Source organism: Cheilinus undulatus, linkage group 8, assembly GCF_018320785.1.
Source record: "Cheilinus undulatus linkage group 8, ASM1832078v1, whole genome shotgun sequence".
Classification (NCBI taxonomy): domain Eukaryota; kingdom Metazoa; phylum Chordata; class Actinopteri; order Labriformes; family Labridae; genus Cheilinus; species Cheilinus undulatus.
The window spans coordinates 2,173,795-2,201,341 of record NC_054872.1 but is presented as its reverse complement, the minus strand read 5'-3'; the positions used below and the strand labels follow the sequence as shown (position 1 = coordinate 2,201,341).

The following is a 27,547-nucleotide window of genomic DNA, read 5'->3' as shown; positions in this document are numbered from 1 at the left end:
TTTGTTGTCTTTTTTCCACAATTATTCAGTTCTTCTGAATTAAAGTTGTCTGGGTATCTATTTTATTTTCTATCTATATCTTACAATAGCATAAATAAATGAGTTTTTATTATTTGGGTTAAATAGATTGGTTATCACAGTTCAGCTTAACAATGGATGATGGTTTTGCTGAACTCCATGATCCCCCGGTAAGCTGGACTCCAGAAAGCTCTCCCCTTTTTACCCCCTAATGGGCCACCTTGACTGTAACATTGTTTAAAGAGTCTATTTTAAGTCAATATGAATATGGTGCACCTTAAGATTTTGGCGTAACCTTTGGTGTGCCTTGGGCAAAAAAAGTTTGAAAACCACTGCCCTAGCCTTTGACAAACTCTGCATTTGTGTCGATTATAGGCCAGCACAGATGTTGACAAATTTGGCCTTACAATCATTGATTCTAATATAATGCATTAACTCTAACTTTAACATTCTCAACTTTAACATGGATGAAGACTCTTACCTCCCGTTTGCAGCAAAATCTCATTTTCGGGACCTTTATGGCCCCTTGGGTTTGGTCGTCTTTTCTGCGACACTTCAGCACTTTTCCATAGACGCCTTCACCCAAAGTTTTCAGGAACTGATATTTGTCAGGGAGCTCATAGGAACCTTTGGCAAATTGTGGTTCCGGAAGTGATACTTGAGGGTTCATTTTCCTGTTGGCAGACATCTGAAAAGACAGTAAGAGTAAATATCCACCTGCCTGAAGCTTTAAGATTCTCACTCAGAGCCCTGGCTGAATTCAAATGATGAAACAATATCATTTTCTTCAATCTTTTCCTAGATTAATAAATGTCATGTCCTCCTAAGCTGGAAGCAAGAGCATTTTTCCTAACTAGCATAAACAAAAACCTCTGTATGCCCATATAAGGGCATAAAGAGGAAAACCTCTGTATGACCGTATAAGGCTTCAGTTTTGTTCAAACATTTTGCCAAAGTTATTATCAGCTCTATGTTATAAATGAGATTTTACCTGTTGCTCTGATCATAGTTCTAATAACAGGACATTGTTAATATAATATTTGTCTTCAATAACAGTTTTTTAAACATGATGTTCCCTGTCTAAATGCATCAGGGATGTGGTTCTACATAAATTCATTGTCATGCATTCTTATTTTATAGCAGGGATATAGGGATTATAGCAGGGGTGTCAAACTCAATCACAGCAGGGGCCAGATTCTGGATTTAGGTTGAACCTGAGAGCCTAACAGGGTCAACATTTAACCAGTACTGTCAACCTCATTTTCACCAGGAATAAAATATGAAAAAAAAAACACAGCACTGATGATTAATCATATGGAAATTCAAAAAATTTAAAATGATAAGTTTAAAGGGTCAAATCTGAGTCCAACTTATTAGTTCAAATGATTAGAACATGATATCAAAAATAGAAAAAATGTTTTAAAGAGAAATGTGGAGAAAGTTGAAATCATGAGTTTGAAAGGTCAAAATATGAGATCAAATTTGAAATCATGCAGTAAAAAGTCAAAATATGACTTTAAAGTTTAAACTGCGAGTCTGATAGTTCAAAATATGGGATTAAAAAGCCAAAGTTAGGAATTTACAATGTAAAAATATGAGCTAGAATTAAAATGATGATTTAAAAATTTAAAAAATGACTTAAATTCAAAATTAGGAGTCTAAAAGGTCAAAATATGATATCAAAAGTAAAAAAATATTCATTTAAAATGTTAAAATATGAGAAAAAATTGAAATAATGAGTTTAAAAGTCAAAATATGTGATTGAAAAGTCAAAATTAGGAGTTGAAAATGTCAAAATATGACTCAGAATTTAAAACTGGGAATCTAAAAGATAAAAATGTGACATATAATGTCAAGATTATGAGTTGAAAAGGTCAAAGTATGAAATGAAAAGTCAAAATCATAAATTTGAGTCTACTTTTTCAGATTTTTATGGCTTAATAAGGATATTTTAAATATTCATGTTGAAGTTTACATTTTTATAGTGGAGGAAATCTGCAGACCTCATATTGGTAGGCCAGTTATAATACAAATATGATATGATCTTACAGGCTGGATATAATCGTTCCAAGGGCTGGATTTGGCCCCCGGGTCCTGTAACAATGTGATCGTCTGTTATTAAGCTGATATGGAGCTAATAAAGTTTGCTAGATGTGCTTGTCCAGGTTATCTGAGGTCATTTCTTCACTGAGTCCTCTCTAATGGGGGGTGGGGGTGGGGGGGGGTGGGGGTGGGGGGGGTTTGGGGTCTAACAGATGAAGTTTACTTATTTTAATCTCTAAATCGCTCTAGTTTCTATGCAAAGTCCTGTTTAGACAGAAAAGACCGGAAGTTGTTCCCCACATTTCACGCAAAGCATCATGGGGGCTAGGAATAAATTGTTAATAAATTAAATAAACTACTATTTTCTGACTTGTCTTGTAAGTCTGAGTTCAGCTTTGTCCTGCTAGTGTTTCAAAAACACCTTGCCTTATTAAACCACATTTTTTCTTTAAACCAAGCTGGTTTTAAGGTTGAATCCTGTCTGACAGCTGTCATTCTGCTGGATTATTTCTATCCATCTTTTTAACATAAACAAAGCTCTACCCAGGAGAATAAAGATGTACGTACCTTAGAGCTGTTGGTGTGGGTTCAGGTGAGATTCTTCTGTAAAATCGGTGAGAAAACTCGAAGCCTGCGTCTGCGTTGACTAGCTCCAGTAAAATGAACCGGCTGTATAAAGGCACCTTCCCGAACTCCTCTGAGTCCAAGGCCCATCACATGTCATCATCAGAGGGATCAAATCCAAAATTCTAAGTCACCACGGCAACACAATGTAGCAAACATGGAGTCCCACTCCAGTAGAAGGGCAGTGCCAGAATGACGGGATTTTGTAGGTAAAACCCGGAAGTTAGCGCTGTTTGTGTTCCCTCTCCGGGATTCATCAGTGGGTTTTTAGATCACTGCTGAAAATAAGATCTGTGTCCAATAATAGTTAATAAAACGTACGTTTGTTCATAAAGATAATATAGTGTTACTCAACGCTGCTCAACCAAAGAGCCAAACTGTTGAAAAATACCTTTGCATGAGCCACAATCTAAGTGGTGAAAAGTGGCAAAAAAAGCTTGAAGTAGCAATAACAATAAGTTAAAGGAGGCATAAATGGTCAAAAAGCAACAAAAATGGGTGAAAAGGGGCGAAAATGGGGAGAAAAAACTTGGAAACAGGATCAAAAAGTAGCAAAATTGGGTGAGTAGTGACAAAAAAATGAGTTACAGGTGGCGAAAAATGGTCCAAAAGTGGGAAAAATGAATGAAAAGTGATTAAAATGGGTAAAAAATAGGAAACAAGTGGTATTTAGTGGCAAAAGGTAGCTTAAATAGGTGAAAAGTGATGAAAAAGGGCAAAAATGGGATAAAAGTGGCAAAAAAGGGGCAAAAAGGGGCAAAAAAATAAGACAAGGGGTATTTAGAGGCAAAAGGCAGCTTAAATGGGTGAAAAGTAATGGAAAGGGGCAAAAATGGGATAAAGGTGGCAAAAAAATGGAAAAAATGGGTAAAAAAAAGGGAAACAAGTGGTACTTAGTGGCAAAAGGTAGCTTACATAGGTGAAAAGTGATGAAAGAGGGTGAAAATGGGATAAAACTGGCAAAAATGCAAAGGCAAAAATGGGCAAAAAAGGGGAAACAAGTGGTATTTCATGGGAAAAGGTTGTTTGAATGAGTGAAAAGTGTAGAAAAGGGCAAAAATGGGATAAAGGTGGCAAAAACAGGCACAAACATAGGAAACACATGGTATTTAATGGGAAAAGGGAGCTTTAATGGTTGAAAAGTGATGAAAAAGGGCAAAGTTGGGATAAAGGTTGCAAAAAAGAGTGACAAAAACAGGCAGATAAAGAGGAAATGTGGTATTTAATGGCAAAAGGTAGCTTAAATGGGCGAAAAGTGATGAAAAAGGGCAAAATGGGATAAAAGTGGCACAAAGAAGTGGCAAAAACAGACAAACAAAAGGGAAATGAGTGGTATTTGATGAGAAAAGGAAGCTCAAATTGCTCAAAAGTGATGAAAAAGGGCAAAAATTGAATAAAAGTGGGAAAAACAGGCACAAACATAGGAAACAAGTGGTATTTAATGGAAAAAGGTAGCTTAAATGGGTGAAAAGTGATGAAAAAGGGCAAAAAAAGACGAACCAAGTGGTATTTAATGGGAAAGGGTAGCTTAGAAGGTAGAATTGATGGGTTTCTAAATTAATATCTGTAAATAAAACTTAAAAAGGTTTACTTCACTTTATGACCATTGGATTTTATTTAAAAAATGAGAAACTAGAAAACAAAAAACAAGTTGTTACCAGTGGAGCTTCTGAAACTAAAAAAGGTAAAGGTGAAAACGTGCACATGGCTCTTTGAGGAAGTGAGATATTAACCTGAGGAAGGATCTGTGAAAAAGAAAGGCTTCATTTCTCCTCTGTCTTTTGTTTTATCCCTTTGTATTTCATTTGCTGCTTTTGTTTTTCAAAAAGGAAAGTAATAATTGTAAAATTACATGTTTTATGTGTTTCATGTATTATTTTTTATGTTAAAGGAAACTCAAAAACTGGGGCTGTGACAGTCTTTTTTAAATGTAAGTTACCTGGTACAGGTGTTGTGGAAAAAAACAGTTTCAGCTCAAGGCCATTATTTGATTTCACTTTTTAAAAATCCAGACATTAAAACAATACAATGAAAACAAAACAAACAAACAAACAAAAAAAAAAACCCAAAAACATTATTTTTCCAACAATAAATTGGAGAAACAGGAAATGAAAAACCAGACATGAAAAAAATGTTCCTTTTTCATTTATATATATATATATATATATATATATATATATTTTTTAGATTCTCAGTTAAATGTTTAACTGTGTCAAAGAGCTAAGGACATGGGTTTTTCCTGTGTTTTTCTTTCCTTTTTTTCCCAAACTGTAATTTAGAAATAAGTTTGTTTTTCTTTTTTAAATTTTGGACAACCAGAATAAAATGTTGTTCTCTGTAAGAATCATGATTATTGTGATAAAGCAGAAATGTAGGGGAGGACAGATGTTTGGTTTGAAATTGTGATTAATTTTATCTGTTTTTAACTGTTTAGACTGAATGAGTTTAAAACCATAACAACATTTTAGTTATTAAAATAAACAGATATCTGCAGCTCAGACCAACTGAAGAGGTGATTGGTCTCCAATTTTATGGCTAACGTCTCTGGTTAGTCCCTCAGAAGTGGACATTAGCAGAGTCCTGCAGATCTGGAACAGTTAATTTAAATGTTGTGTGTTAACAGCGTGTCAGACTTTATGAAGCCTGTAAACTTAACTAAAAATATACACTCATTCAATAAAAAGTCCCATAAAGGGAGCAAAGAGCAGAACCGCTTTACTAAACGGTAGCAGCAGGACGCCAGAGAAGTAACCACATCCATGAGCCGTGCAATATCGCTGCCAGGCACGCGGTATGGAAAATCACTAGCACATGTACGTGCAGACACCTCTGTGGGGAGCCGTGGACAATGGTTCACAGACGCTTTGACATGCTGCTGACTTCAAACAGGACGTAGCAAGGGCCTGAATAAAAACCCCAGCTAGCACATCACTCCTGAGATAAAGAGGAACACGCCTGGATCGCTCTGGTTCTCTATCAGTGGTGAGAGCTCCAATAACCTGGTGGGATAGAGACTGTTAAGTTTCATATAAACACAGAGACAGAGAGTCTGTGTTAGATCTAACCTTATGTTATTTATGGGATGGATCAGCACCAGCTGATGTTTAACAGCCCCTTTATCCTCTGCTTCACCTGCAGCAAGGTGTGCTCTGTCTTCATACGTCCTCTGTTATCCAAACGGTTGTTAGAAGCTTTAACAGACCCTTTGTTGGCTCTCTGATTAGTCTGTTGACCAACCATTCAGAGAACCCCCATCCAAAAGAAGCCACTGTTGGGTTACTTCAGATTAGACCTCAAAGTCTTTGCAGTGCATGGTGATGAAATTGTGACCTTAATTTGATTATTTTATCATGGTCAACACCATTTTCTTTAATAATTTATTTTCTATATTTTTTATCCTCAATCACTCAGTGGTAAACAGACCGGATGTTGGGATAGGGCCCTGCGTGGGACTGCTCAGTACCTACCTACCTACCTATTTTCCCTGAATTTCTGACCCCGTTCCTGCAGGGCGTCATCCCCTCCCACCTGCAACATGTGCGTCCAATCCCTCCCAAAGTCTGACCCTGCATGTAAAGCATTCAATGTCATTCTGATTCGGTTTTGGTGCTGTTCTGTGTAAATCTTGTTTGATGGAGGATATCTGTAAGTCAGAGGTACAGCCATGGAGTGGCTTTCATGTTTACGCCCCTAATGTTTTCTTAAAGCTGATTCTATAGTTTGATAAAAGAATGTTACTGGGGAGTGTTATGACTGATAAATGCCTGGATGATGATAACCAAATGGACCGTACCGATCACAACATAAAGAACTCACTCTTGTGGCTAAACTTCTAACAGTTGCAGTATAAATAACACATTATTATTCATATTTCTTCATTTCTGCATCTATATATAAATGTGGGCTAAGCCCTCTATATTTGACATGTCTGGCTCTGCCCCTGCTACAGGTGTGGATCCTGAATGATGGAGGATTTCTACAGGTGTTGATCTCATATGGTCTGAAGCCTGTCAGTTTAAATCCGATATAATCTACAGGCGTCTCTGACAAATAGCAGCCTATAATAACCTGAATGCATGCGTGTGTGACGATGGTGGCAGGGGGGCCTCCAGGATTTTGTGTCCAGGGGCTTCAGCATTCTTAATCCAGCCTGGTAAAAGGTCAACACAAGACTGCTGAGTCTGAGCATGGCAGACCGAGCAACAAGTTGCAGAGCCTCGGTGAACCGATGTCAAAGCCGGTGGACCAACTCATGTCACGGTATTACAGATCCAGGCTCCACAGACCCATGCACTCAGACTTAGATGGGTTACCTGGTCCAGACAGCTAACACCTAAACTTTTTAATGGTATGGAGTAAAAGGTTAACCTTGCAAAGCAGATGGATACGCCCATTCCTTATTTTTTACTGGCAAATCCATCTTGTTAAGCTCCCATCTGAACCGTTTGGGCCCAGTTAGAAAGTGACAGGACCAATCAGTGATGAGGGGCAGTACATTCAGGCGCAGCAGAGTTGGGACGTAAACAAGCAGCGACAAGAGGCCGGTGCAATTCCGGCGGGAGCTTCGCATGAATGCTGCTAAAGCGCCAGTTTTATTAGACCTTGACAACATTGCTTCGTTAAAAGAAGAACAAAGAACAGCAGTGAGTTGTTCTTTTCAAAAACGACAAAAGTCGAATACTTACATGTCTATAATCGCCATGTTTCGCGTTATTCCTCAGTAGCTGTGCACGCGCAGCTCAATAGCTGCTACATCACGTGTTTTGTTGCTCTGATTGGCCCGTAGAGATGTGAGAGTTTTTTTCAAAGCCTCTGCCTTTTCTCGAACGTTTCCTATTGAAGCTTTCCCAGATGGATGTGTGAAACACATCCAACTGGCGTGTCAGGTTAGTAAAAGGTTGCGTACGACAAGATGATCATGCAGATACTCAGGCTGGGCCCCCACTTCTCCAAAGACCCCATTATCTGATGGTTCCTGACAGATTTTCCTGTTAGAGGTGTTACCAGTGAGTTTTATCCTCCCTGATCAAACTTTGACTTGAACCATAAATATTAAAACATTTTCAGTGCGTTTGATCGGACATAAGTCCGGACTCTCTGATAGCGTGAATAACGGGTACCTGACAGATTCGGATGGCGTTGTCCAGCACTGTCTTAGTATCGGTGGTGTAGTCGCTGCATGGCAGCGGAGCATGGCTGAAGTGGGCCTGCAGCAGCAGGTGGGTCTTGGTGTGGGCGCTGTCATAGGAGTGGGGGTTGACCTGCAGGGGGAGCTGCTGAGCAAGCTGGCTGTTCAGTTGGTCCTCGTTGTGTCTGACTGGCAGCTCGGCGTACTCCTCAGCATCCTAGAAGACAAAAAGCCCAAATGAAACAGGAAGTCCAGATTGTTCAGCGAGAGTTAAATTTACCTCCTTGAGGTGTTTAAAGTTTAAAAAACAGCTGATTCCCTTTTCCATACAGCCTCTCCAGGCCAGATTTACTAAAAAGTCTGCACATTAATAATCACAGATTGTTGTGGACTGTTGATGCTGAGAAACAAGGACAGATACGGTAGACTGGGCCGGTGGGTTGGTAAAATCATGGTGACTGTCCATCACTCTTCCTAAGGCTTGTTTGTAGTTTATAAACACAGAGATGCACAGACACGCTTGGTTCCTCTGTTTTAATTCTCTTTAGTTGAACTTCTTCTTTAATGGCTCATGCAGTCCCATCAGCAGGCCGAGCCGCGAGCATTTGTCACAGCTCTCCGCTGGCCCTGACTGCTAGCGCTCCATCCATCACTGACCACAGCCGATGGTTTAAAAAGCTAAAACCTGGGGTGAGGAGGGGGCTGGGGTGAAGGATGGGAGCAGGAATCATCTCTGAATGATTTAGCTTTCAGTGCTGTTGTGTCTGCATATAGATGTGCTGCGGAGAGTACTATAGATCTTTAAGAAGACGCCGTATAAAACAACACACTGACAGTCACATTTACACAGAGGAGGGAGAAAATAATGAAACTGCTGTAGAGAAAAACTATGAAGAGTTGGGATAAGAAACAAAAACGGAGGAGGTATAGTGCCAAAGACATGCCGGAACCCAAGGCTTTTTGCAACAGCTGCTGTTGGAGAGAGAAATATTTCAGAGAAGTTAAACTTCTACAAATCAGGACCATATTTTTTATTTTTGTTGGTTTTTTTAAGGCATAAAGGACTTAGAAAGTTGGTGAAAATCTTTAAAATCAAATTGAAGTCTTTCAAAAATCTTTGTAGACCCATATAAAAGAAAATCGTTTTCATGCTGCATTATGTTGGTAAGAAGATAATACTGGTATAAATAATATAATGTATGCAAGAACATTTTAGCTTTCAGCCAACGGATGGTTAAGATTCCATATCTTACATTGAGCGGATTCATCCGGCAAAACTTCAGCTGATGCTGGGAATGACAGTCAGAGAATGCCCGGACCAATCAGCTTTGTCTGAGCAGCATTATTTATTAGTTAGCTTTAATTAGCGTAAATGACTGTCGATTTGCCTTGTCAGCCATGAACAAGCCTTTTAGGTGTATTAACTTATACTGTATTGGTCTTTCTCACTAAAATACGCTCAAGGCGAGGAACATGGAAGTGGCCCCACCATTCCTATATATTTCTGTACGAGGCCCTCAGTGGAAAAAGTTTGGACACCCCTGCCCTAAAACCACAGACCCCCCCTGCACTCTCACTGTCTGGCCAATCTATTCTTCATAGGCAGATAACAGCCAGCCTGTAGTAACAGTTTAATTTTTTTACCCCACCATTCGTGAGAGAAAATCAACTAAGATGTCATGTTCCCGGTGTGATGACTTCACAGCTGTTATCTCAGCATAAAGCAGAAACTAAACCTGCAGGCTGAGTGGAAGAACGTTCTGAGGAGGAGGTGGGAGGTGCTGCTGCAGAGAGTGTGGGTGTTGCTCATTAGCGGCCACGCTGCAGCAATTAGGGGGGGCAGGAGACGCATGTCAGAGCTTTGTAGCGAACAGAGGGGGAGTGGACGTGGCGGCGGGGTGAGTGGCCTATTGTATCACAGCTTGTTGAGGAGGGAGACGCCTGACATGGCATGCTTTGGTCTGCTTCCATTTACATGTGTGCAGAGGAGTGATGTTGAATTTCTAAGAAAAACTCCCCTCCATATGTTAGCAGCACTATTAAAGTCAGATTTAACCACCATCTTTGCTGAAGAGCCCTACAGCTGCATGGATGAATAAATGCAGGAATATGAGCTGTTAAAATGCAAAAACATGTGATCAAGGACTCTACGGTCAGACCATGTTAACGTGTTCAAACGAAAAGTCTGAGGCAGAGACAGACCAGAATCATCATTCTGAGTAACACTGCCTTTTTGACCGTGGAGGCTGCACAGACTGGATCTGGACTTTTAGATCAATGAAATAGACGGAACAGAAAACTCAGCTTCCAATCATGATTAATCACCTACTTTAACAGGTACTCATCATTAAAAGCATAGTTTATTCACATGTTTAACATTCAAATATTTAGCATTTTTAAACACATTTGCAGGTCCATACTGATTATTTAAAAAGTGCTGCACTACTCCACTAATGGGTCTGAAACACTACACCAACACTAGCTTAAAGCTAGGAGACAACATAGTGCTAGTTCTGTCAAATACACTTTTATACATGAAGAAATATGCAGGAGTGCACGTACAAAATGACTCACTGACATCCTTTGCTAATCAGACAGCATTTAATTAATTTAACTAATCAGGGCTGTGAGTAAAGTTGCTTTCTTTATGAAACAACCATAAAAACAAGATCCAGACTAAAACCAGCTGGTACTAAGACCGGGAACAAGGACAGTGCTTCTCTACAGCCAGCAGGCTAAAAGCAAAGATACGGGATTATTTTAGGTTCCTCCAGAAAGTCAGGAGTTGGACATAATTTGTGCAGTAAGAAGGTAAAACACTGCAGAAACACCATCAACACAGGACGCCAGGCTTATTAGCAGTTAGCAATAACAGCGTTTCCCTCATGAGTAGCACTTTATGCTCTATTAGTAAAGACGTGAGTCAAACACCAGCGCTGATAACAGGCTCAGGAAGCCGCTGCTGTGTTAGCAACGCTGCAACACTCCCTCTCCGTTCATCACAGAAACAGTGGCGCCGTTTTTGCAGAGGTAAAGCAAAAAATCACTATTACCCTAAGTAGGCTGATAGTGACACCAGAATTTTATATGAAGGTATGAAAAACAACAGCTAAATATTCTGTATTTGAATCAATGACTAGATTGATGATTATTAAGAGGCATTTTCAATTTACATACAGTGCTTAACAAATTTATTAGACCACCCTAACCCCAACCAAAGTAAGGTTTATGCCACAGCTGCCCTAAATTAACAGCATTGGTAATTACCAAAATCATTTTTGATGTTTCTGCAATGGTTAATACACCAATATGTAGAAGCTCTTTAACCCAAATTATATTTTTAATAATAAAATATCATTACTATTGTTATCCATGAATTTTCAAATGTACCGATTTACAAAAAAACTGAAAAAATAGTAAAGCACAATAATATTTATTGATTAATATGTCAAATTATAGTTATTTACTTGCATTCCTGAACAGAAAAATTTGTTTTAGTGGTTGAATGTTATGCTTGATTCATTTCTGACTTCTCAGAGAAGCCCAGTGAGCCGGCTCAAATTTGGGTGAATTCAGGTTGAAATTCCTCATTCCTGTTCAAAATGGTAAAACGTGGAGAGCTGACTGAAAATGAAAGAGTCCGCATTAAAGCACTTCATGATGCTGGATGGTCTCTAACACAAATATGACAGGAGGTCTAATAAATTTGTTAATCACTGTCTATCTGCTATCATGAGGAGCAGATGACTGTGGATATATTCAACATCACTGTTAGAGCAGAAGGAGCTACGGTAGAGAGCATCCAGCTGCTGCTGTGCCACAGTAGCTTAGCAACAAAACAGCACAAAATGAGATTAAAGGCTTTAATTTCAGACCTCACTCACTCTGGACCAAATGTGAGAGAGCTAACCCACCAATCCCATGTTTTTTTGTTGATCCTTAGAAAACTGTCAGATCATCATGTATGGAGTTTCAGTAGTAATTTGACTAGAAACAGAAAAGCAGGCCATTAGAAACTATGGCCCCCCCCCCCAACAGGAGAAGGTGAGAAACAGAAATGTCTCGTGTTGGCCCAACCAATCAGACTCTGAGGGTGAGGACGACCTGATGGGGGGGTGGAGAAGGCGGTTACACTGAGGTCAAAGTGAGGAGAGTTAATGAAGCTCAGATAGAGGTGTTAATTTAGAAGGAGGGGCTAAGCCGTGTTTCTAATCAGTGTATGAACCTGACATTTGTCTCTAAAGTATAGAAAATCAGACTTTTTCTGCAGGTCACAGACACTCAGCTGGCGTCTACATGCTGCAGGAACGCTCCTTTAGCCTCTCATGTGAAGACCAACAGTCATGGACGAAAGTATTGGCACCCCTGGAATTTTTCCAGAAAATACACCATTTCTCCCAGAAATTGTTGCAATTACAAATGTTTTTGGTAGACATGTGTTTATTGCCTTTATGTGCATTGGAACAACACCAAAAATCAGAAGAATAAAGTCTAAAAATGGGCCGGACAAAATTGTTGGCACCCTAAACTTAATATTTGGTTGCACACCTTTGGGAAAAAATAACTGAAACAAATGGCTTCCTATAACCATCAACAAGCTTCTTACACCTCTCAGCTGGAATTTTGGACCACTCTTCTTTTGCAAACTGCTCCAGGTCTCTCAGATTTGAAGGGTGCCTCTTGCTACAGCAGTTTTGAGATCTCTCCATAGGTGTTCAATGGGATTTAGATCTGGACTCATTGCTGGCCACTTCAGAACTCTCCAGCTTTGTCTCCAACCATTTCTTGGTGCATTTTGAGGTATGTTTGGGGTCACTGTCCTGTTGGAACACCCATGACCTCTGATGCAGACCCAGCTTTCTGACACTAGGTCCTACATTGCAGCCCAAAATCTTTTGGTACTCTCCAGATTTCATGATTCCTTGCACACAGTCAAGGCACCCAGTGCCAGAGGCAGCAAAACAAGCCCAAAACATCTTTGAATCTCCACCATGTTTGACTGTAGGTACTCTGCTCTTTTCTTTGTAGGGCTCATTCTGTTTTCTGTAAACAGTAGAATGACGTGCTTTTCCAAAACGCTCTACCTTAGTCTCATCTGTCCACAAAATGTTCTCCCAGAAGGATTGAGGCTTACTCAGGTATATTTTTGCAAACTCCAGTCTGGCTTTTTTATGTCTCTTTGTCAGCAGTGGGGTTCACGGTCTCCTGCCATAGCGCTTCATCTCATTCGGATGACCACGTATGGTCCCTGCTGACACTTTTGCACCCTGAGTCTGCAGGACAACCTGAATTTATGTGGAAGTTGACTGAGGATGTTTATCCACCATTCCAACTATCCTGCGTTGCATTCTCTTGTCAATTTTTCCATCCACGTCCAGGGAGATTAGCCACAGTACCATGGGTTATAAGCTTCTTGATTATATTACACACAGTGGACAAAGGAACTTCAAAATCTCTGGAGATGGTCTTGTAACCTTGAGATTGTTCATATTTTTCCACAATTTTGCTTCTTAAGTCCTCAGGCAATTCTGGGCTCTTCTTTCTCTTCTCCATGCTTGGTGTGACACACACAGGCACACAACACAAAGGTTGAGTCAACTTTTAGACATTCTAAATGGCTTCAGGTGTGATTTCTAGATTGCCAGCACCTGTTACTGCCACAGGTGAGTTTAAATGAGCATCACATGCTGGAAATAAAATCATTTACCCACAGTTTTAAAAGGGTGACAATCATTTTGTCCGGCCCATTTTTTTGTGTAAAATTTTGTGTAAAATTATGTTACTTTTGGCTTTTTTTCTGCTGCTTTTTTGTGTTGTTCCAATGCACATGAAGGGAATAAACATGTGTACCAAAAACATTTGTAATTGCAACAATTTCTGGGAGACATGGAGATTTAAATGGGAGAATATTTCTGGAAAAATTCCAGGGGTGCCAGTACTTTCACCCATGACTGTATCTGGTAGAAGAGGAGCGACAGCTTTGACAGTGGTTTAGAGCAGTGGTTCTCAAATGGTGTGCCATGGCACACTGGTGTGCCTTGAGACAAGTCTAGGTGTGCCTTGAAAATTCGTCTGACTTTACATAGGTACTACAACTATGCAACAACTAAAGAGACTCTAACCAATGTCCTTACTGCATGCCAGCGTGACATGCTGCATTGCATCATATAGCATTGCATGCTCACTGTCCATCTGTTATCTGTTAAATATGCAAATGTAAATTTACATGTAAAAATATGACATCTCATGCTTTTACTTAGAAAATCTGAGTATGGTGCCTCTAACAGCTGTGAGCCACATAGTTTTGTCTCCATGTTAGCACAAGTCAGACCATAAAAATTCATAAATGGGTATGGAGAACATCCATGCAACACACTCCTCTTTGTAAAACAAGTTTCGGGAGTGAGACAAGTGGAAGAAAATTAAGAATATCCTCTGGTGGGACACGCCTGGTGTCTTGTCATCCCTTGTGCAACCTCTTCCATTGTTACTTGTCAATTTTAATAGGAGCGACAGAGAGAAAATAGGAACAGGGTGACTGGGGATAAACCTGGGGAGCTGCAGTGCATCACTTGCAGAGTGTCAGGATGCTACAAAAGGAAACTCTGTAATCAAACTGATGTAGCTGGCACTTGCTCACATTGCATGTAGTTGGGACTGAGACATGTTGCTACTTGCTACACATGCTAAAGAGGCTATTTTGCAAGGACATTAATATGGTGTGCCTTGAGACGTCAGCTTGCTTTTTGGTGTGCCTTGGGCAAAAAAAAAAGTTTGAAAACCATTGGTATGGAGGTTTAGTCGACCTTTAGAAGCCTATCATCATAAGGATCACTTTTTAAAGCTTGACCTGTATTAAAGTCAGATTTTCCTTTATCCCACTAGATTTCTTCAGAATAAAAAGAAGACCCACTTTAATAACCTGGCTGAGCAATATACCAGTATAAAGCTGCCATGACTGTGAACCACAGCCATCAGCATATGAACCGACCTTTATCAGCATGGGGTTCCATGCACTGATCATGATCTAGCTCTAGTGTCCATTATCATTAGCTGGGTGTTGTGTTTTTAAGCACATTTAATGGCTTAAAATGTGCCATCTTGGTTTAATATATTGTGTCTTTAACTGCATTTTTATGCTAAAGTGGAATTCCTGCATGTCAAAGTAGACGATAAAGTATTTTCTATTTCCACGTAGAGTTCCTGTTTGTCACTCACAGCCTCAGACTGTTGTGTCCCAGGCTTTTATTACAATACAGAGTGAATTTTACCACCTGGGACATTTTCAAACCACAGAGAGCTGGAAAATAAAATGTTGGTCTAATCCAGTGGTTCTCAACATTTTCAGCCCACGACCCCCAAATTAAAGGTGCCAGAGACTGGGGACCCCCACTGTACCTGACGGTGGTTGCACACAGCCATGCACAACCAAGAATAGTCATGTGCAGACAAGGCCGTCCATAAAGGAGGATAAATGGGAGAGCTTTCTGGCGCCCAGCCAAAATAAGGGTCCATGGAGGTCTGCAAAACCATTGTCTATTGTAAAGTTAAGCTGTGATATCCATAGTTTATATTTTATATTTATATTTACATAAGTTTATATATTTATATTTAGTTTATAAAACAGAATGAAAATGGCTTAAAAATAGCTAAAATTGGTTAATAATGGCAAAAAATGGTGGAAAAGGTGGTGAAGTTGGATCTTAAAAGAAGCAGAAATGGGTAAGAAGTGGCAAATATTAGAGAACAATGGCAAAATGGGCATAAATAGTGGCACAAGGGAGACAAATGTGGCTGAAATTGGCAAAAATGGGTAGAAATTTGGTGAAATGGGATGGAAAATTGATAAACACGGTAAAAAAACAGGGTTAACTGAGAAAGAAAGAATAGGCAGATATGGCAGAAATTGATTAAGCTACTAAAATTGGGCATATCAAATGGTGAAATGTGGTTAAAATGGGAAAAATTGTATGTAAAAAGGTGTTAATCGTGCCAATAATGGATCAACAGCAGCAACATTAAGCTTAAGTGGTAAGAATTGATTTAGAAGTGGCAAAAACAGGCAGAAAAAATTGGTGGAAAGAATTTAAAATGGACAAAAACAGTTGTTAAATGGTAAAAAATGGGTTAGAATTGGTGGGAAACGATGAAAATAAACAAAAATTGTGACAAAATTAAAGTGGCAACAGTTTAATTTAAAAAGTATTCTTATTCTTGAGATTATATATTCTTGAGACCCCCTCTCAGTGTCCTGCGACCCCAAATAGGGTCCTGACCCCAAGGTTGAGAACCACTGGTCTAATCAATAATTCATAATAAATAAAAGCCTGACTCAAACAAGCACACCAATGAAAACAGTGCTAAACAGCAGCTCCAGCGGAAAGAAGTTGCTTTAGCTTTAGAAAGGCTGTCTAACTGCTGTTGTTAGTCAAAAAAGAGTAAAATCCTCACTACCATAAGGTTAAACACCTCCTCTAAACACCTATCACTCTGAGGCTGCATAGAGACGATGAGCTCTGCCTCATGCAAACTGGTCCGTTAAAATGCTGACTCCATAGACTGAGCTACACACTCATGTAAATCATCCTTTCATTCACCAAACACAACTAAAAAAAACATGATTTACTAAAACATATGAGAACTATGAAAATGCCAAACATTTCTCACTAGTACGCTTCTACACGCTGCTCCATGAAGCAGATTCTGCTGGAAGACTCTGTTGTAACTCTTCTCTCGTTTTGCTTTATTGATATAAAAGTTGTCAAGGGTCATGCTGTGATGTTTTTCTGTAGTTGTGATTTTGAGCCACAGCTACATCCTTTCTGAAGAATATTCCTCCTTCATTCATGCTGTGTGCCACCTCAGTTTATCCTGACCAATTAAGACGTCCTGTATTCTTAGACATCTGAACACATCTCAGGAAGGCTCCATCTCCTACAGAGATAACCTCTATTTTAAGGCTGGGACTGAAACTAAAGGTTAATTTTTCTAGATCTGCAGAAATAATGCTGCTGTTAAAGGACAGATGTTTGACTGCTGCAGGGTTGAAGCTGTCTGATAACTGCTGATAGAACCACAGTTTTCATGTTAGACGTTGAACCTGACCGTCAGAATGGAGAGCAGCTCCTGGACGGGCAGTTCAGCCCGGAGTCGTTCTTTAAACATGCGGATAGTCTGATGCTTCAGGTAGTAATACGATGAGATTCGGCCGTAGGTCAGCGGCTCAATGGTGCGGTCATCCTGCAGAACGGATGGGAACAAAAAGGATGAAAATACCAAACCACCATGTCGAAGGTTATTATCTGGTGTTAACACCTACACACCTCTTTAATCTCTATGCAGTAGGAGCACTCCAGGTCTCGCAGGCTCCTCTCCACCAGGTTGGACAAGTATTTGTTTATGGACTCATGGCTGATGTCTTCAAGGCTGTAATAACTAAACGACACAGAAGCAGAGCAGGGTTAGACATGAAGAGCACCAGTTCAGCCCAAACACACAGCATGGTCAGCGTATTTGCTCTCTTGAACCTGTGCCGTCTTTCGCTCTCAGTGCTGCAGATCTTTTGGCAAAGCAGACTCAGGAAGATTTAAATACTGTTGAACATATTTAAGATGTGCTGAGTGAGCAGACATGTGCTGTAGGTCTGCTTCCATGGCTTAAATCATCACTCCATACCCACTGTGCTAACATGCACACAGTTTCCTGGAGACGTACCGCAGCATAGCATTAAACGCACAAACGCTGGTGGATCTGAGGCTGGATCATGTCAGGTAAAGGTGTAAAATGGCAGAGGAGAGAGCTAGTTCTAGTGGTGTAAAATGTGTATAACTCTATTATATAAATGTATGGAGCGCTCCACTAAAGAAGCTTGGCGTGCCGACATTTATAAGCCTAGAGTTGACCATAAAAACATCCTCTCTGTAAAAGAGGAGTTTCTTATGTGCTTGGAGAGCCTTTGTGGATGACTTTTACTACTGTACTCTCAGCTAACAAGTATTTTCTTGCTGTGATCTGAGGAACATTTTTTTTCAGTGAGTATTCACTTCATCAACAAACTTCTTTAGCCATAAACTCAAAGATTCTCTGACAGCACTGTCTCCTGTCTTTCCTTTAGAACAGAGTTACTCAACCCTGCTAAACCAAACAGCCAAATTGTTGAAAATACCTTTGCAAGAGCCACAATCTTAGTGGTGAAAAGTGGCAAAAACAGCTTGAAGTAGCAAAAAAATAAGTTAAAGGTGCTAAAATGGTCAAAAAGCAGCAAAAATCGGTGAGAAGTGACAAAAAAATGAGTGAAACGTGACTAAAATGGGCAAAGAAAAAGCTGTCAAGAGTGGAAACAAGTGGTGTTTAGTGGCCAAAGACAGCTTTAATGTGCAAAAATGGGATAAAAGTGGCAAAAATTGGGGAAAAGGGGGGTCAAAAATGTGTAAAAAGTTGCAAAAAAGAGGCAAAAATGGGCAAAAAAGTAGGAAAAAGTGGTATTTAATGACAAAGGTAGCTTTAACGGGTGAAAAGTGGCAAAAAATGGTGAAAAAAAGGCAAAAAATTTTTTCCTTTTTTAAGGTTTTCTGGGAGAAAAATATTTAAAATTAAGACACAAAAGAGCCACAAATCATCACAAGAGAGCCTCAGGTTGAGTATCACTGCTTTAGAACATAACTGGAAGAGGACAAAGCTCCGTATCTGATACAGTTTGGTTCAACTTTATACATTGCTACATTAAGCATGCTACATTTAGCCATGCTGTATTTGGCCATGCTAATTGTTAGCATTATCAAATAGCAATGCTGCTAGAAAACACTGAACCGTTCTTAGAGCAGCAGAGAGGAACAAAAAAAGAGAAGAAGAAGGAGCCGCTGCAGCATGAAAGTTTGGAGGCATCCATTGTTCTGTGTTTGTTAAGAACCCTTCCAGACTGTCGCTGTAGTAGACCACAACAATTCACACGGGTGAACAGAAGTTCACTTCTGAACTAATCCTAGCCTTCTATTCTTTTCCTCTAGAAGCTAGCTGTTCCTTTGTGACCTTATGTATGAGTCTCCTGGAACCTGGGAGACTTTTAGGCACTTTAAAGAATAATTCCACACTGAACATCTTTAAGTCCAAATTCAATCATTCATGTAGCGAGATCAAAGCTAACAGACATATTGTTTCATTTTTGTTTTCCCAGAATCCTTTATGAGGGGGTGTTAACCAGTTTGAGGCTGGGCTGTAATGGCATCATGGTGTGCCGAACTGCTCGCGCTTAAACGCATAGCTCTCGGTGTCATCGTTATATGAATATTTCGTAGTAAAACTCAGAACAGTTATTAAAAAAAAAAACATCTGTAAGTGTCCCAGAGATGCTGTCCACAAGCATCCTTAAAGACGAGGGCATTTACGCAGGTATCAGATCAGTACTTGGTAACACATGGGTACCTGGTGTCAGATCAGTACTAGGTAACACATCGTTGCCTGGTATCAGATTGGTACCCAGTATCAGATCAGCACCTGGTATCAGATTAGTACCAGTATCACATCAGTTTCTGATACCAGGTACTGATGTGATACTGGCACTAATCTGATACCAGGTACTGATGTGACACTGGTACTAATCTGATCCCAGGTACTGATGTACCAGTATCACATCAGTACCTGGTATCAGATCAGTGCTCGGGATCTGATTGGTAACCCAGTATTAGATCTGCACCCAAAATCAGATTGGTACCCGCTATACAATCGGTGGCTGGTAACAGATCGATATTAGTATCACATCAGTACATGGTATCAGATCATTACCCCGCGCTCTGCTATTGGAATCGGTCCCTGGAAACAAAAAAATGGTACTGGGACATCTCTAACATTAATGTGAACGAGCCAGTGTCCTGCCCTCCACTGTCTGAAAAGCAGCATTATTGGCCCAAACAACTCATAAATATATTAAAAAATAATTCCCCTTGTCTTTGCATATTTGTCACACTAAAATGTTTGAGATAAACTATGTTAAAATCAGAGGATAACCTGAGTTAATACTAAAGTGTTTAAATGATGAGTTCATTTATGAAGGTTAACTCCATCAAACCTAGCTGGCCCTATGAGAGACAGTCATTCCTCCCTGAACCTACTAACTGGTTGTTCCATCCTTGGCAGCAACAACTGAAGCAAGCATCTGTGATAACTGTCAGTGAGTGTTTACATCACTGTGGAGGGATGTTGTCCCACTCTTCTCTGCAGATTCTTGTTAAATTCCTTATAGAGTATGGATTTCCTGTTTCAGGTCATGCCACAGCACCCCAGTCAGATTCAAGCCCAGACATGGTGGGGCACTGAGGATGCTACAGGCCCAGCATTAACCAGCATTACACCACTGCAGACTCTCTTCTATTGCTACCAACAACACAAACACATATGAGCAGACATGTTTCACCAAATTCAACATCAGGAGACGACTCGAACCACTATCACAGAAATGTTTTCTTGACTTTTGTCTCTGAAAAATAAAAACTGCTGCTGGAACTTTTTAAGGGCCTCATAATAACCCAGACTACACGGCAGGGTTAAACATCTCCTCTATGCTGAATGTACACAGTTGCTGGTTGCAGTGCGCCGTCTTCCCTCCAAATCATTCCCAGGTTGGACGGTTAGTTCCTAAAATAAGACAACCAGCGGCGGAAAATGCTTCCATGCTGCCGTGTGCTGAGTAAGAGTTACCACATGAGCTCAGCGGGGCCCAATCAGGGACAATCTTCATTAGCTTGTAACACAATTGTTTGAGAAAGGTGTGAGGCACAGAAAATAGCAACGACAAAGGACATGGGTTCACGAAAGACTGTTGGAGCAGACACTGAAGACCCTGAAGGTAGACAGCGGACTAGGAAAGGCTGAAACTGTTGAACTAAGTGGTTTATTTATGCTATTTGGGCTAGTCCTAGTCACTAGTACCTAGTCATTAGTACCAGTACTCAGGCACAGTCATGCATCCTGCCCAAGACCACCTACCTCTTCAGGTGACTCTGGACATGGTACTGGAATACGGGATGGGACTAGAGGGCTAAATGTGCTCAGGTCAGAGTCCCCCTTGGACTTAAAATAGTGGAAACAAACAGAGAAAAGATCTGCTCCTAAGTGTAGTGTAGAAAACTCAGAGAGCTAGTGGCAGCAGGGATGAATATCAATGTTTAGCTAACAGGTGGAGGAGGAATATTAGATTAGGGTCATTTTGCATACGTCTGCATAATGCAGACAGACCAGGGTTGACAAATCTCCTGCTTCTCATATAAATCTAACAATGTCTTCATGGTCATTATCTACGGTGCAGTGGGGAGCAGGGCGAGGGTCGCAGCATCACTGTGGGCTGGAAGCAGCAGTGGAAATGTTTAATGTGCGTTTAATGTTAAGTATTTCTTTCATTCCCATCACTCCACATGTTAACAGCACTGCATGTGTTTAATGGCCATTACATTTCACAGGTCTGCACTGTTAACAGGGCCTGTCTGATTAAGTCATGGCCATTAGCATCATCACCATTAGGCTCCTGATGGTGCAGGGACTCGGCCCTGACGGTTACGACACCCACGGGACCCTGCGTCTGAGTAATGGAAATCACAGCGGTGGACGTAGAAGCTGTTCACAGCTACATGGAGACAACGGTAGCATTCAGAGGTGACATTTTAGAACAGATAATATGACGAGGTTAAAGTGAAGCGTGCTGAAATACAACTGTTGACTAAAGAGCATACAATAAATAAAGTCAATCTGTACCGGTCAGCTCTGGTTTATGAAGTCTGAGGGTCTCCAGACTGGACTGGGACTGAGCAGAGATAGGTAGGGTCTCTGTGGTGATTTCATCACCATCACTGTGTATTCTCTTGGTCCTCATTAATCTAACGTATATACACAGCAGAACTGGCATTCATCAGTCTCCAATCCCACACCAGCTCTCAGCTCATGTACCAATGTTTGTGGAGGTGCTGTGCAGCATAAATCTGGCGGTGTTAGAGTTAATGTCATTTTATTTGATACCACACCCAACCTCTGACACAACACTGCTTGTTAAATGATGCGGAGCAGTGCTAGCTTCCTAATTGTTTGTCAAATCTGAGATTTAACAAATGGTTGTTTGCAGTCATGTGATTCTGTCTGTCTGTAAGAAGGGGAAAGGGACAAACTTTTGATATGAGTAGGTACAGACAAAGTTGTAATCCTGGTCAGTCCTGGTTTCACTTATCATCTCAGGCCGTGCACAGATATCAGACCGTAGTATGAGGATATAAATCTAAAATTTGGTTGTCATAAACGTTTCAGTGAATGCTGACTTCAGACCGCTGTCTACAGTCGGAGCAGGGATAAGACCTATCTCCTGATGGACTGAAAATTTATCATCCAAGGCTGGAACATCAGAAGCAGAACGGGTAAATCCCCCTCGGCAAATCACACCCTGCGAACTGCTTGAATGCAGCTGACGGAGTTGGCTCGCTTTGGCCCTGCTCTAGAGCAGGACCATTCTCACAACTGCATGGTGCGGCTCGGTGTGGCCTGGCGTACCAAACTGGTGATGAAAAAGTTAATCAGCACGGCTTGGTTTGGCTTGGCACAGCCAAAAGTCACAGTGGAAAAGCCCCATGTCAGGATGGATGGATCGGAGCCACAAATTTTCACAGTGAAAACTAAAAGAACGCAACAAACTCAGCATGCATAGTTCAGGTGTGTAAGGTTTTATTCAGTTCTCTCACTGACTGATGAGTGTTGAACAGGCTCTCCTAGTTTGTCTACTTCCATTAATAGTTAACAGTATTTTAATTTGTAAAATATTCTTTCTTTCTTTCTTTATTTTGACTCCATCCTCTGTTGCTCATTTGTTTTAAATGTATTTTCCTTCATATGTTCAATAAAAAGAAAAACCTCCGGGTAGTTACAGTAGTTCAGGTTTTTATGTTGGAGTCATTTATAAAAACACTTTTGACGTTACTTCACATATTAGAAATTAATATCTTAAATTTAAGTTATGAGATTTATAAAACAAATTAAATATTTTATCGCACATACATGCAAAAAAGTACCAGAAATGAGTACTGTAGCTGTATCGGCTAAAATGCAATGGGTACCCATCCCTACTCGGCACAGAACATGGCCCTCAGGAAGAGTGCCTTTATGAAGAAGCAGGTCTGTACTGCTACTTGACCCGTCTAAAAATATAATCCCACAGTTAAATATTCTAATATCAGCTGCAGCTTCATTCTCTGCAGCATTAATGGAAACCTGACCTTTCCTCCATTCAGGTGTTTCTGACCCCCTCTAATTCCACTGTTCAGGCTGAAAACCAACAAATGTTTAATTTCCTTCACTTCTCTGACCTGGAGATGCCAGGATCCAGAGAACGTACCTCCAGGTCAGAGACCCTGGGGCAGCGATACTCAACCTGTGGCTCTCAGGCAGCATGTGGCTCTTTAGTGAACAGTTGTGGCTCTTTTAAGGCTTCCTTTTAAAAAAATCCTCCCGAAATCTTTTATAAAAATGAAAACTGTCAAAAGTAAAGACATGTTGCAACAATTCATAGCAATAAATCTAATTCCACACAAGACGACAGACTTTAACTGCCAAATTCAAATGAAAACTTGTATATTATTACCGTTGGATGCGCGCTGGACGGAGGAATGTGCGTAAAAGAGTGCAGTCCACTAGTGGCGCGCCTCTTCGGTAAGTTCATTCATAGAGGTGTGCTGTCTTGTGTTCAAACTGAAGCTTCTAAGGCCCTCATTTCTTCAGCCACTTCCTGCCAATGCTCTCCCATACTCGCATTTGATGATAACTTTTGCCATGCACATCATCATCAACGAGCCAAACACACACGGATCACATTTTGAAATAATGTTAAATTGAGTAAAACTTGTCCAAACGTGGGTGTTTTATTTGATCTTAAATGTACTAATGATAAATACTGTCAAAAAGGAAGAAACAGAAAAATGAAACCAACAAACTGGCAGGGCAGAACGATTTGTGAGGGGGAGCTGCAGGTGTGAGGCAGGGCCGACTTTAGATTGGAGGCCCAGGGCAAAGACCAATATGGGGACCCTCCCCCTATTAGCTAAAAGCAATAATAATAATAAGAGGGAAAGAATTGCAAGCATAACTTTAAGTTAACGGAGTCACAGAACTACAGTAAATGTCCAAATATTAAATATTAGTACTCAAAAAGACACCCATGATTCATCAGTTTTTTGAAAAGTTTCTCATAGCTCTAAGTTGGCACATTCTGATATTTTAAAGACTTTAGTCCAGGTGGAACTTACATAAATAAAAACATATGCTTATTAGCGGTGAAATATCCTCTACTGACACTATACAGACATTTTTATGTAACCTATTTCATCCAACAACACAATAATCCATTAATTCACAGTTTCTTTTCAACTGTGGATAGATTGATTATCAAATCCCTCGTTTTGGATTGTGGCTCTAGTAGAAGTATTTTTGAGACAATGTGGCTTTTGGGTAGAATAAAGTTGAGTACCACTGCTCTGGGGAAAGACCAGCCGGACTGGAGATATATAGGGGCGTGTCTACAGTTGCTCATTGATGGCTGTGATTGGCTGGGAACCCACGTTTCATACCACACGCCATAAGATGAAATCTAAAAGTATGAGGATGCTGTAGGAAGTCAAACACACTTCCAATTCAGCAACAAATATCCTGTTAACTTGTCTGTATTTGCAGGAGTATCTCTATATTTGGACCAATAAACTCCAACATCTTTGTTATTTGTTAAGCTGACCACAGATTAACTCCCAGCTCTACTCCAGAGTGATGAGTGTCTTGTTTCCAGACCTGTATCGCTCTAATCCTCCTGCTTGGCCTCAGAAATGTCCTAAATGTTTAATGTGGGCTGACAGCCGTGTAAATACCAACAGGCTGGAATGTTCTGGAGCTGTTTCTGTCTACACAGCAGATGTCTGAGCGAGGAACACAGCCCTCTCCTAACCAGGCCAAGAATGTGTGCATGTGTCTTGTCTTTGGTTTGATGTGCATGAACTGTTGCTGATGATATGTGGTGTGAGGATTTTTTTGCTAACCTGGGGTTCATCATCAGCCGTCTGAAGAAGTAGGTCCAGGTGATGTAGTCCATGGCGTCCTGTTTGGAGGCGATGGTTCCTGCAGCGATCTCAGCGTTCAGATGGTCGGAGAGCACGCTGAGGAGGCTGAGGAGACAGAGGAGAGAGGGATGACTATCACAGACAACAGTTTAGTGCATTTATTCAAATTTGCCACACTGTACCAGCTTTTTGGATAGCTGATGTAAGCTGTAAACCTCAGAGGTCAGCTTGTGGTGATGAATGTCTGATTGCCTGCAGTCTGATTTAATTGGCCTGACGAAAAGGTGTTTGTTTGACAGGAGAAATGCACGGTTGGTGAGAAACTGACCAGATGTCGCTGCAAAGAAATTTTGCAAAATCCCTCAGAAGTATCTTGAGATCTTGCAGGACCATATAGGAAATAACCCCAGAGATAAAGATAACAGCATTATCAAACACAGAGATGCGTTACCTGGACTCCACAGGGAACGGCTCGTAGAGGAACTTCTTGTAGAAATCTTTTTTGATGTCGTGGACGAGGATGACGGCTTTTCCCTGGTCGTCAAACTGAGGTCGCCCTGCTCGCCCCATCATCTGCAGAACGTCTGCATGACCATGACACAAGTGATTCACATCATGATCATACTTTCATACGTGTCAGACATATCCTTTAATCTAGAACCACAATGTTACTAATAAGCTGGGATTTAAACAGGTTTCTTTGCTTAAAGGTTATTGATATAGAAAAGCATCAATCTTCAGTTCAGGTCTCAGGTCTCTGAGACGAGAACGATGGCATTACCCAGGTTTCCTGGCTCAGACTGAGGTTAGGGTGGTAGCTTTCTTAAGTACATGTTTTTTCGTCCTACTGGCTCCACCAAACCCTTTCACCAATACGTTAAGAATTCTACTGTGACTGTTCATGGTGCCGGTAATACAAAATAGGTGCTGGTGCTCAGTTATTGATCAGAAGCTGCCCTCCAGTGACGATGTTGTTCATGAAACAGCTTACAGGTCAGGGCAACAGGGAAATTAGCAGTGGTGGCTGCCATCAAATTCAACATACAGAGTAAACACTAGTGAAGTAATCCACCCTTAAACAGATGGTTGCAATAGAACTGCTCTCCCATAATTTAAATGCAAACTGAAGCTCAGTGTAGCAAACCCATGGCCTGCTGGTGGAGAGACGGTCAACTTTTCCTGCTCTGTGTGAGCCAAGCATCAGCCTCTGCTCTGTTTGGTTGATAAAAACAAATCAACAACCGTGGATGTGTTAGCGTACCTGTGATGGGGTAGTCCACATAGCGTCTGGATTTGCCGTCATAGTACTCAGTTCCTTTGACGACCACCAAGTGAGCGGGGAAGTTCACCCCCCAGGCCAGAGTGCTGGTGGCGATCAACACCTGAGGACAGAGATGGAGGGTTTTACTGAAAAGAGAAAGTTTAGAGTTTGTATGATGAAGTGTGAATATGAGTTTAAATGTAGCTGGACACTACTGACTGAATAGAGCCTCATAATGGCTGTTTATACTGACACTGAAATACTCTAAACAGTCCAAACCCCTTATTTATCAAATTCTGACACTAATACAATCATGGTGGCCTGTAGAGAGGCTGATGAGCTAGAGGGAAATAAAAAAACTTCATCTGTGTTAAATGTGTTGCTCTAGAGGAGGATAATTAATCCTTTAAAGGTTTTCTTCTTAATGAGACTGATTTTACTGTAAGTTCAGAAACAGATCAAACATCTTTAAGAGCTCTAAGAGCATAAACATGACTGCAGGGAGGGTGAAGTACAGTCATGGACGAAAGTATTGGCACCCCTGGAATTTTTCCAGAAAATGCACCATTTCTCCCAGAAATGGTTGCAGTTACAAATGATTTTGGTTTACACATGTTTATTTCATTTATATACATTGGAACAACACAAAAAGCAGAAGAAAAAAGCCAGAACTGACATAATTTTACACAAAATTAAAAAAATGGCCTGGAAAAAAATATTGGCACCCTTTCAAAACTGTGGGTAAATGATTTTATTTCAAGCATGTAAACAGAACGAGGCCTACAAAGACAAGAGCACAGTACCTACAGTCAAACATGGTGGAGGTTCAAAGATGTTTTGGGCTTGTTTTGCTGCCTCTGGCACTGGGTGCCTTGACTGTGTGCAAGGAATCATGAAATCTGGAGACTATCAAACGATTTTGAGCTGCAATGTAGGGCCTAGTGTCAGAAAGCTGGGTCTGGGTCAGAGGTCATGGCTGTTCCAGCAGGACAATGACCCCAAACATACCTCAAAAAGCACCAAGAAATGGTTGGAGACAAAGCTGGAGAGTTCTGAAGTGGCCAGCAATGAGTCCAGATCTAAATCCCATTGAACACCTATGAAGAGATCTCAAAATTGCTGTAGCAAGAAGGCACCCTTCAAATCTGAGAGACCTGGAGCAGTTTGCAAAAGAAGAGTGGTCCAAAATTCCAGCTGAGAGGTGTAAGAAGCTTGCTGATGGTTATAGGAAGCCATTTGTTTCAGTTATTTTTTCCCAAAGGTGTGCAACCAAATATTAAGTTGAGGTGCCAACAATTTTGTCTGGCCCATTTTTTTGAGTTTTGTGTAAAATTATGTCAACTTTGGCTTTTTTCTTCAGATTTTTTGTGTTGTTCCAATGCATATAAAGGCAATAAACAC

General features: G+C 40.6%; 1 protein-coding gene across 3 annotated transcripts in view; it reads right to left on the bottom strand.

The window, feature by feature from the left end:
• Positions 1 to 27,547, bottom strand: part of ascc3 (activating signal cointegrator 1 complex subunit 3) — a 251,624-nt gene that overhangs the window by 21,859 nt on the left and 202,218 nt on the right. For all 3 annotated transcript variants that reach the window (XM_041793322.1, XM_041793323.1, XM_041793324.1), the window contains exons 32-37: positions 26,147 to 26,267; positions 25,337 to 25,469; positions 24,865 to 24,990; positions 17,137 to 17,248; positions 16,919 to 17,053; positions 7,806 to 8,030 (exon numbers count right to left, since the gene is read on the bottom strand). In XM_041793322.1, the coding sequence (XP_041649256.1) occupies positions 7,806 to 8,030; positions 16,919 to 17,053; positions 17,137 to 17,248; positions 24,865 to 24,990; positions 25,337 to 25,469; positions 26,147 to 26,267 (852 nt within the window). The remainder of the gene's footprint in view (positions 1 to 7,805; positions 8,031 to 16,918; positions 17,054 to 17,136; positions 17,249 to 24,864; positions 24,991 to 25,336; positions 25,470 to 26,146; positions 26,268 to 27,547) is intronic.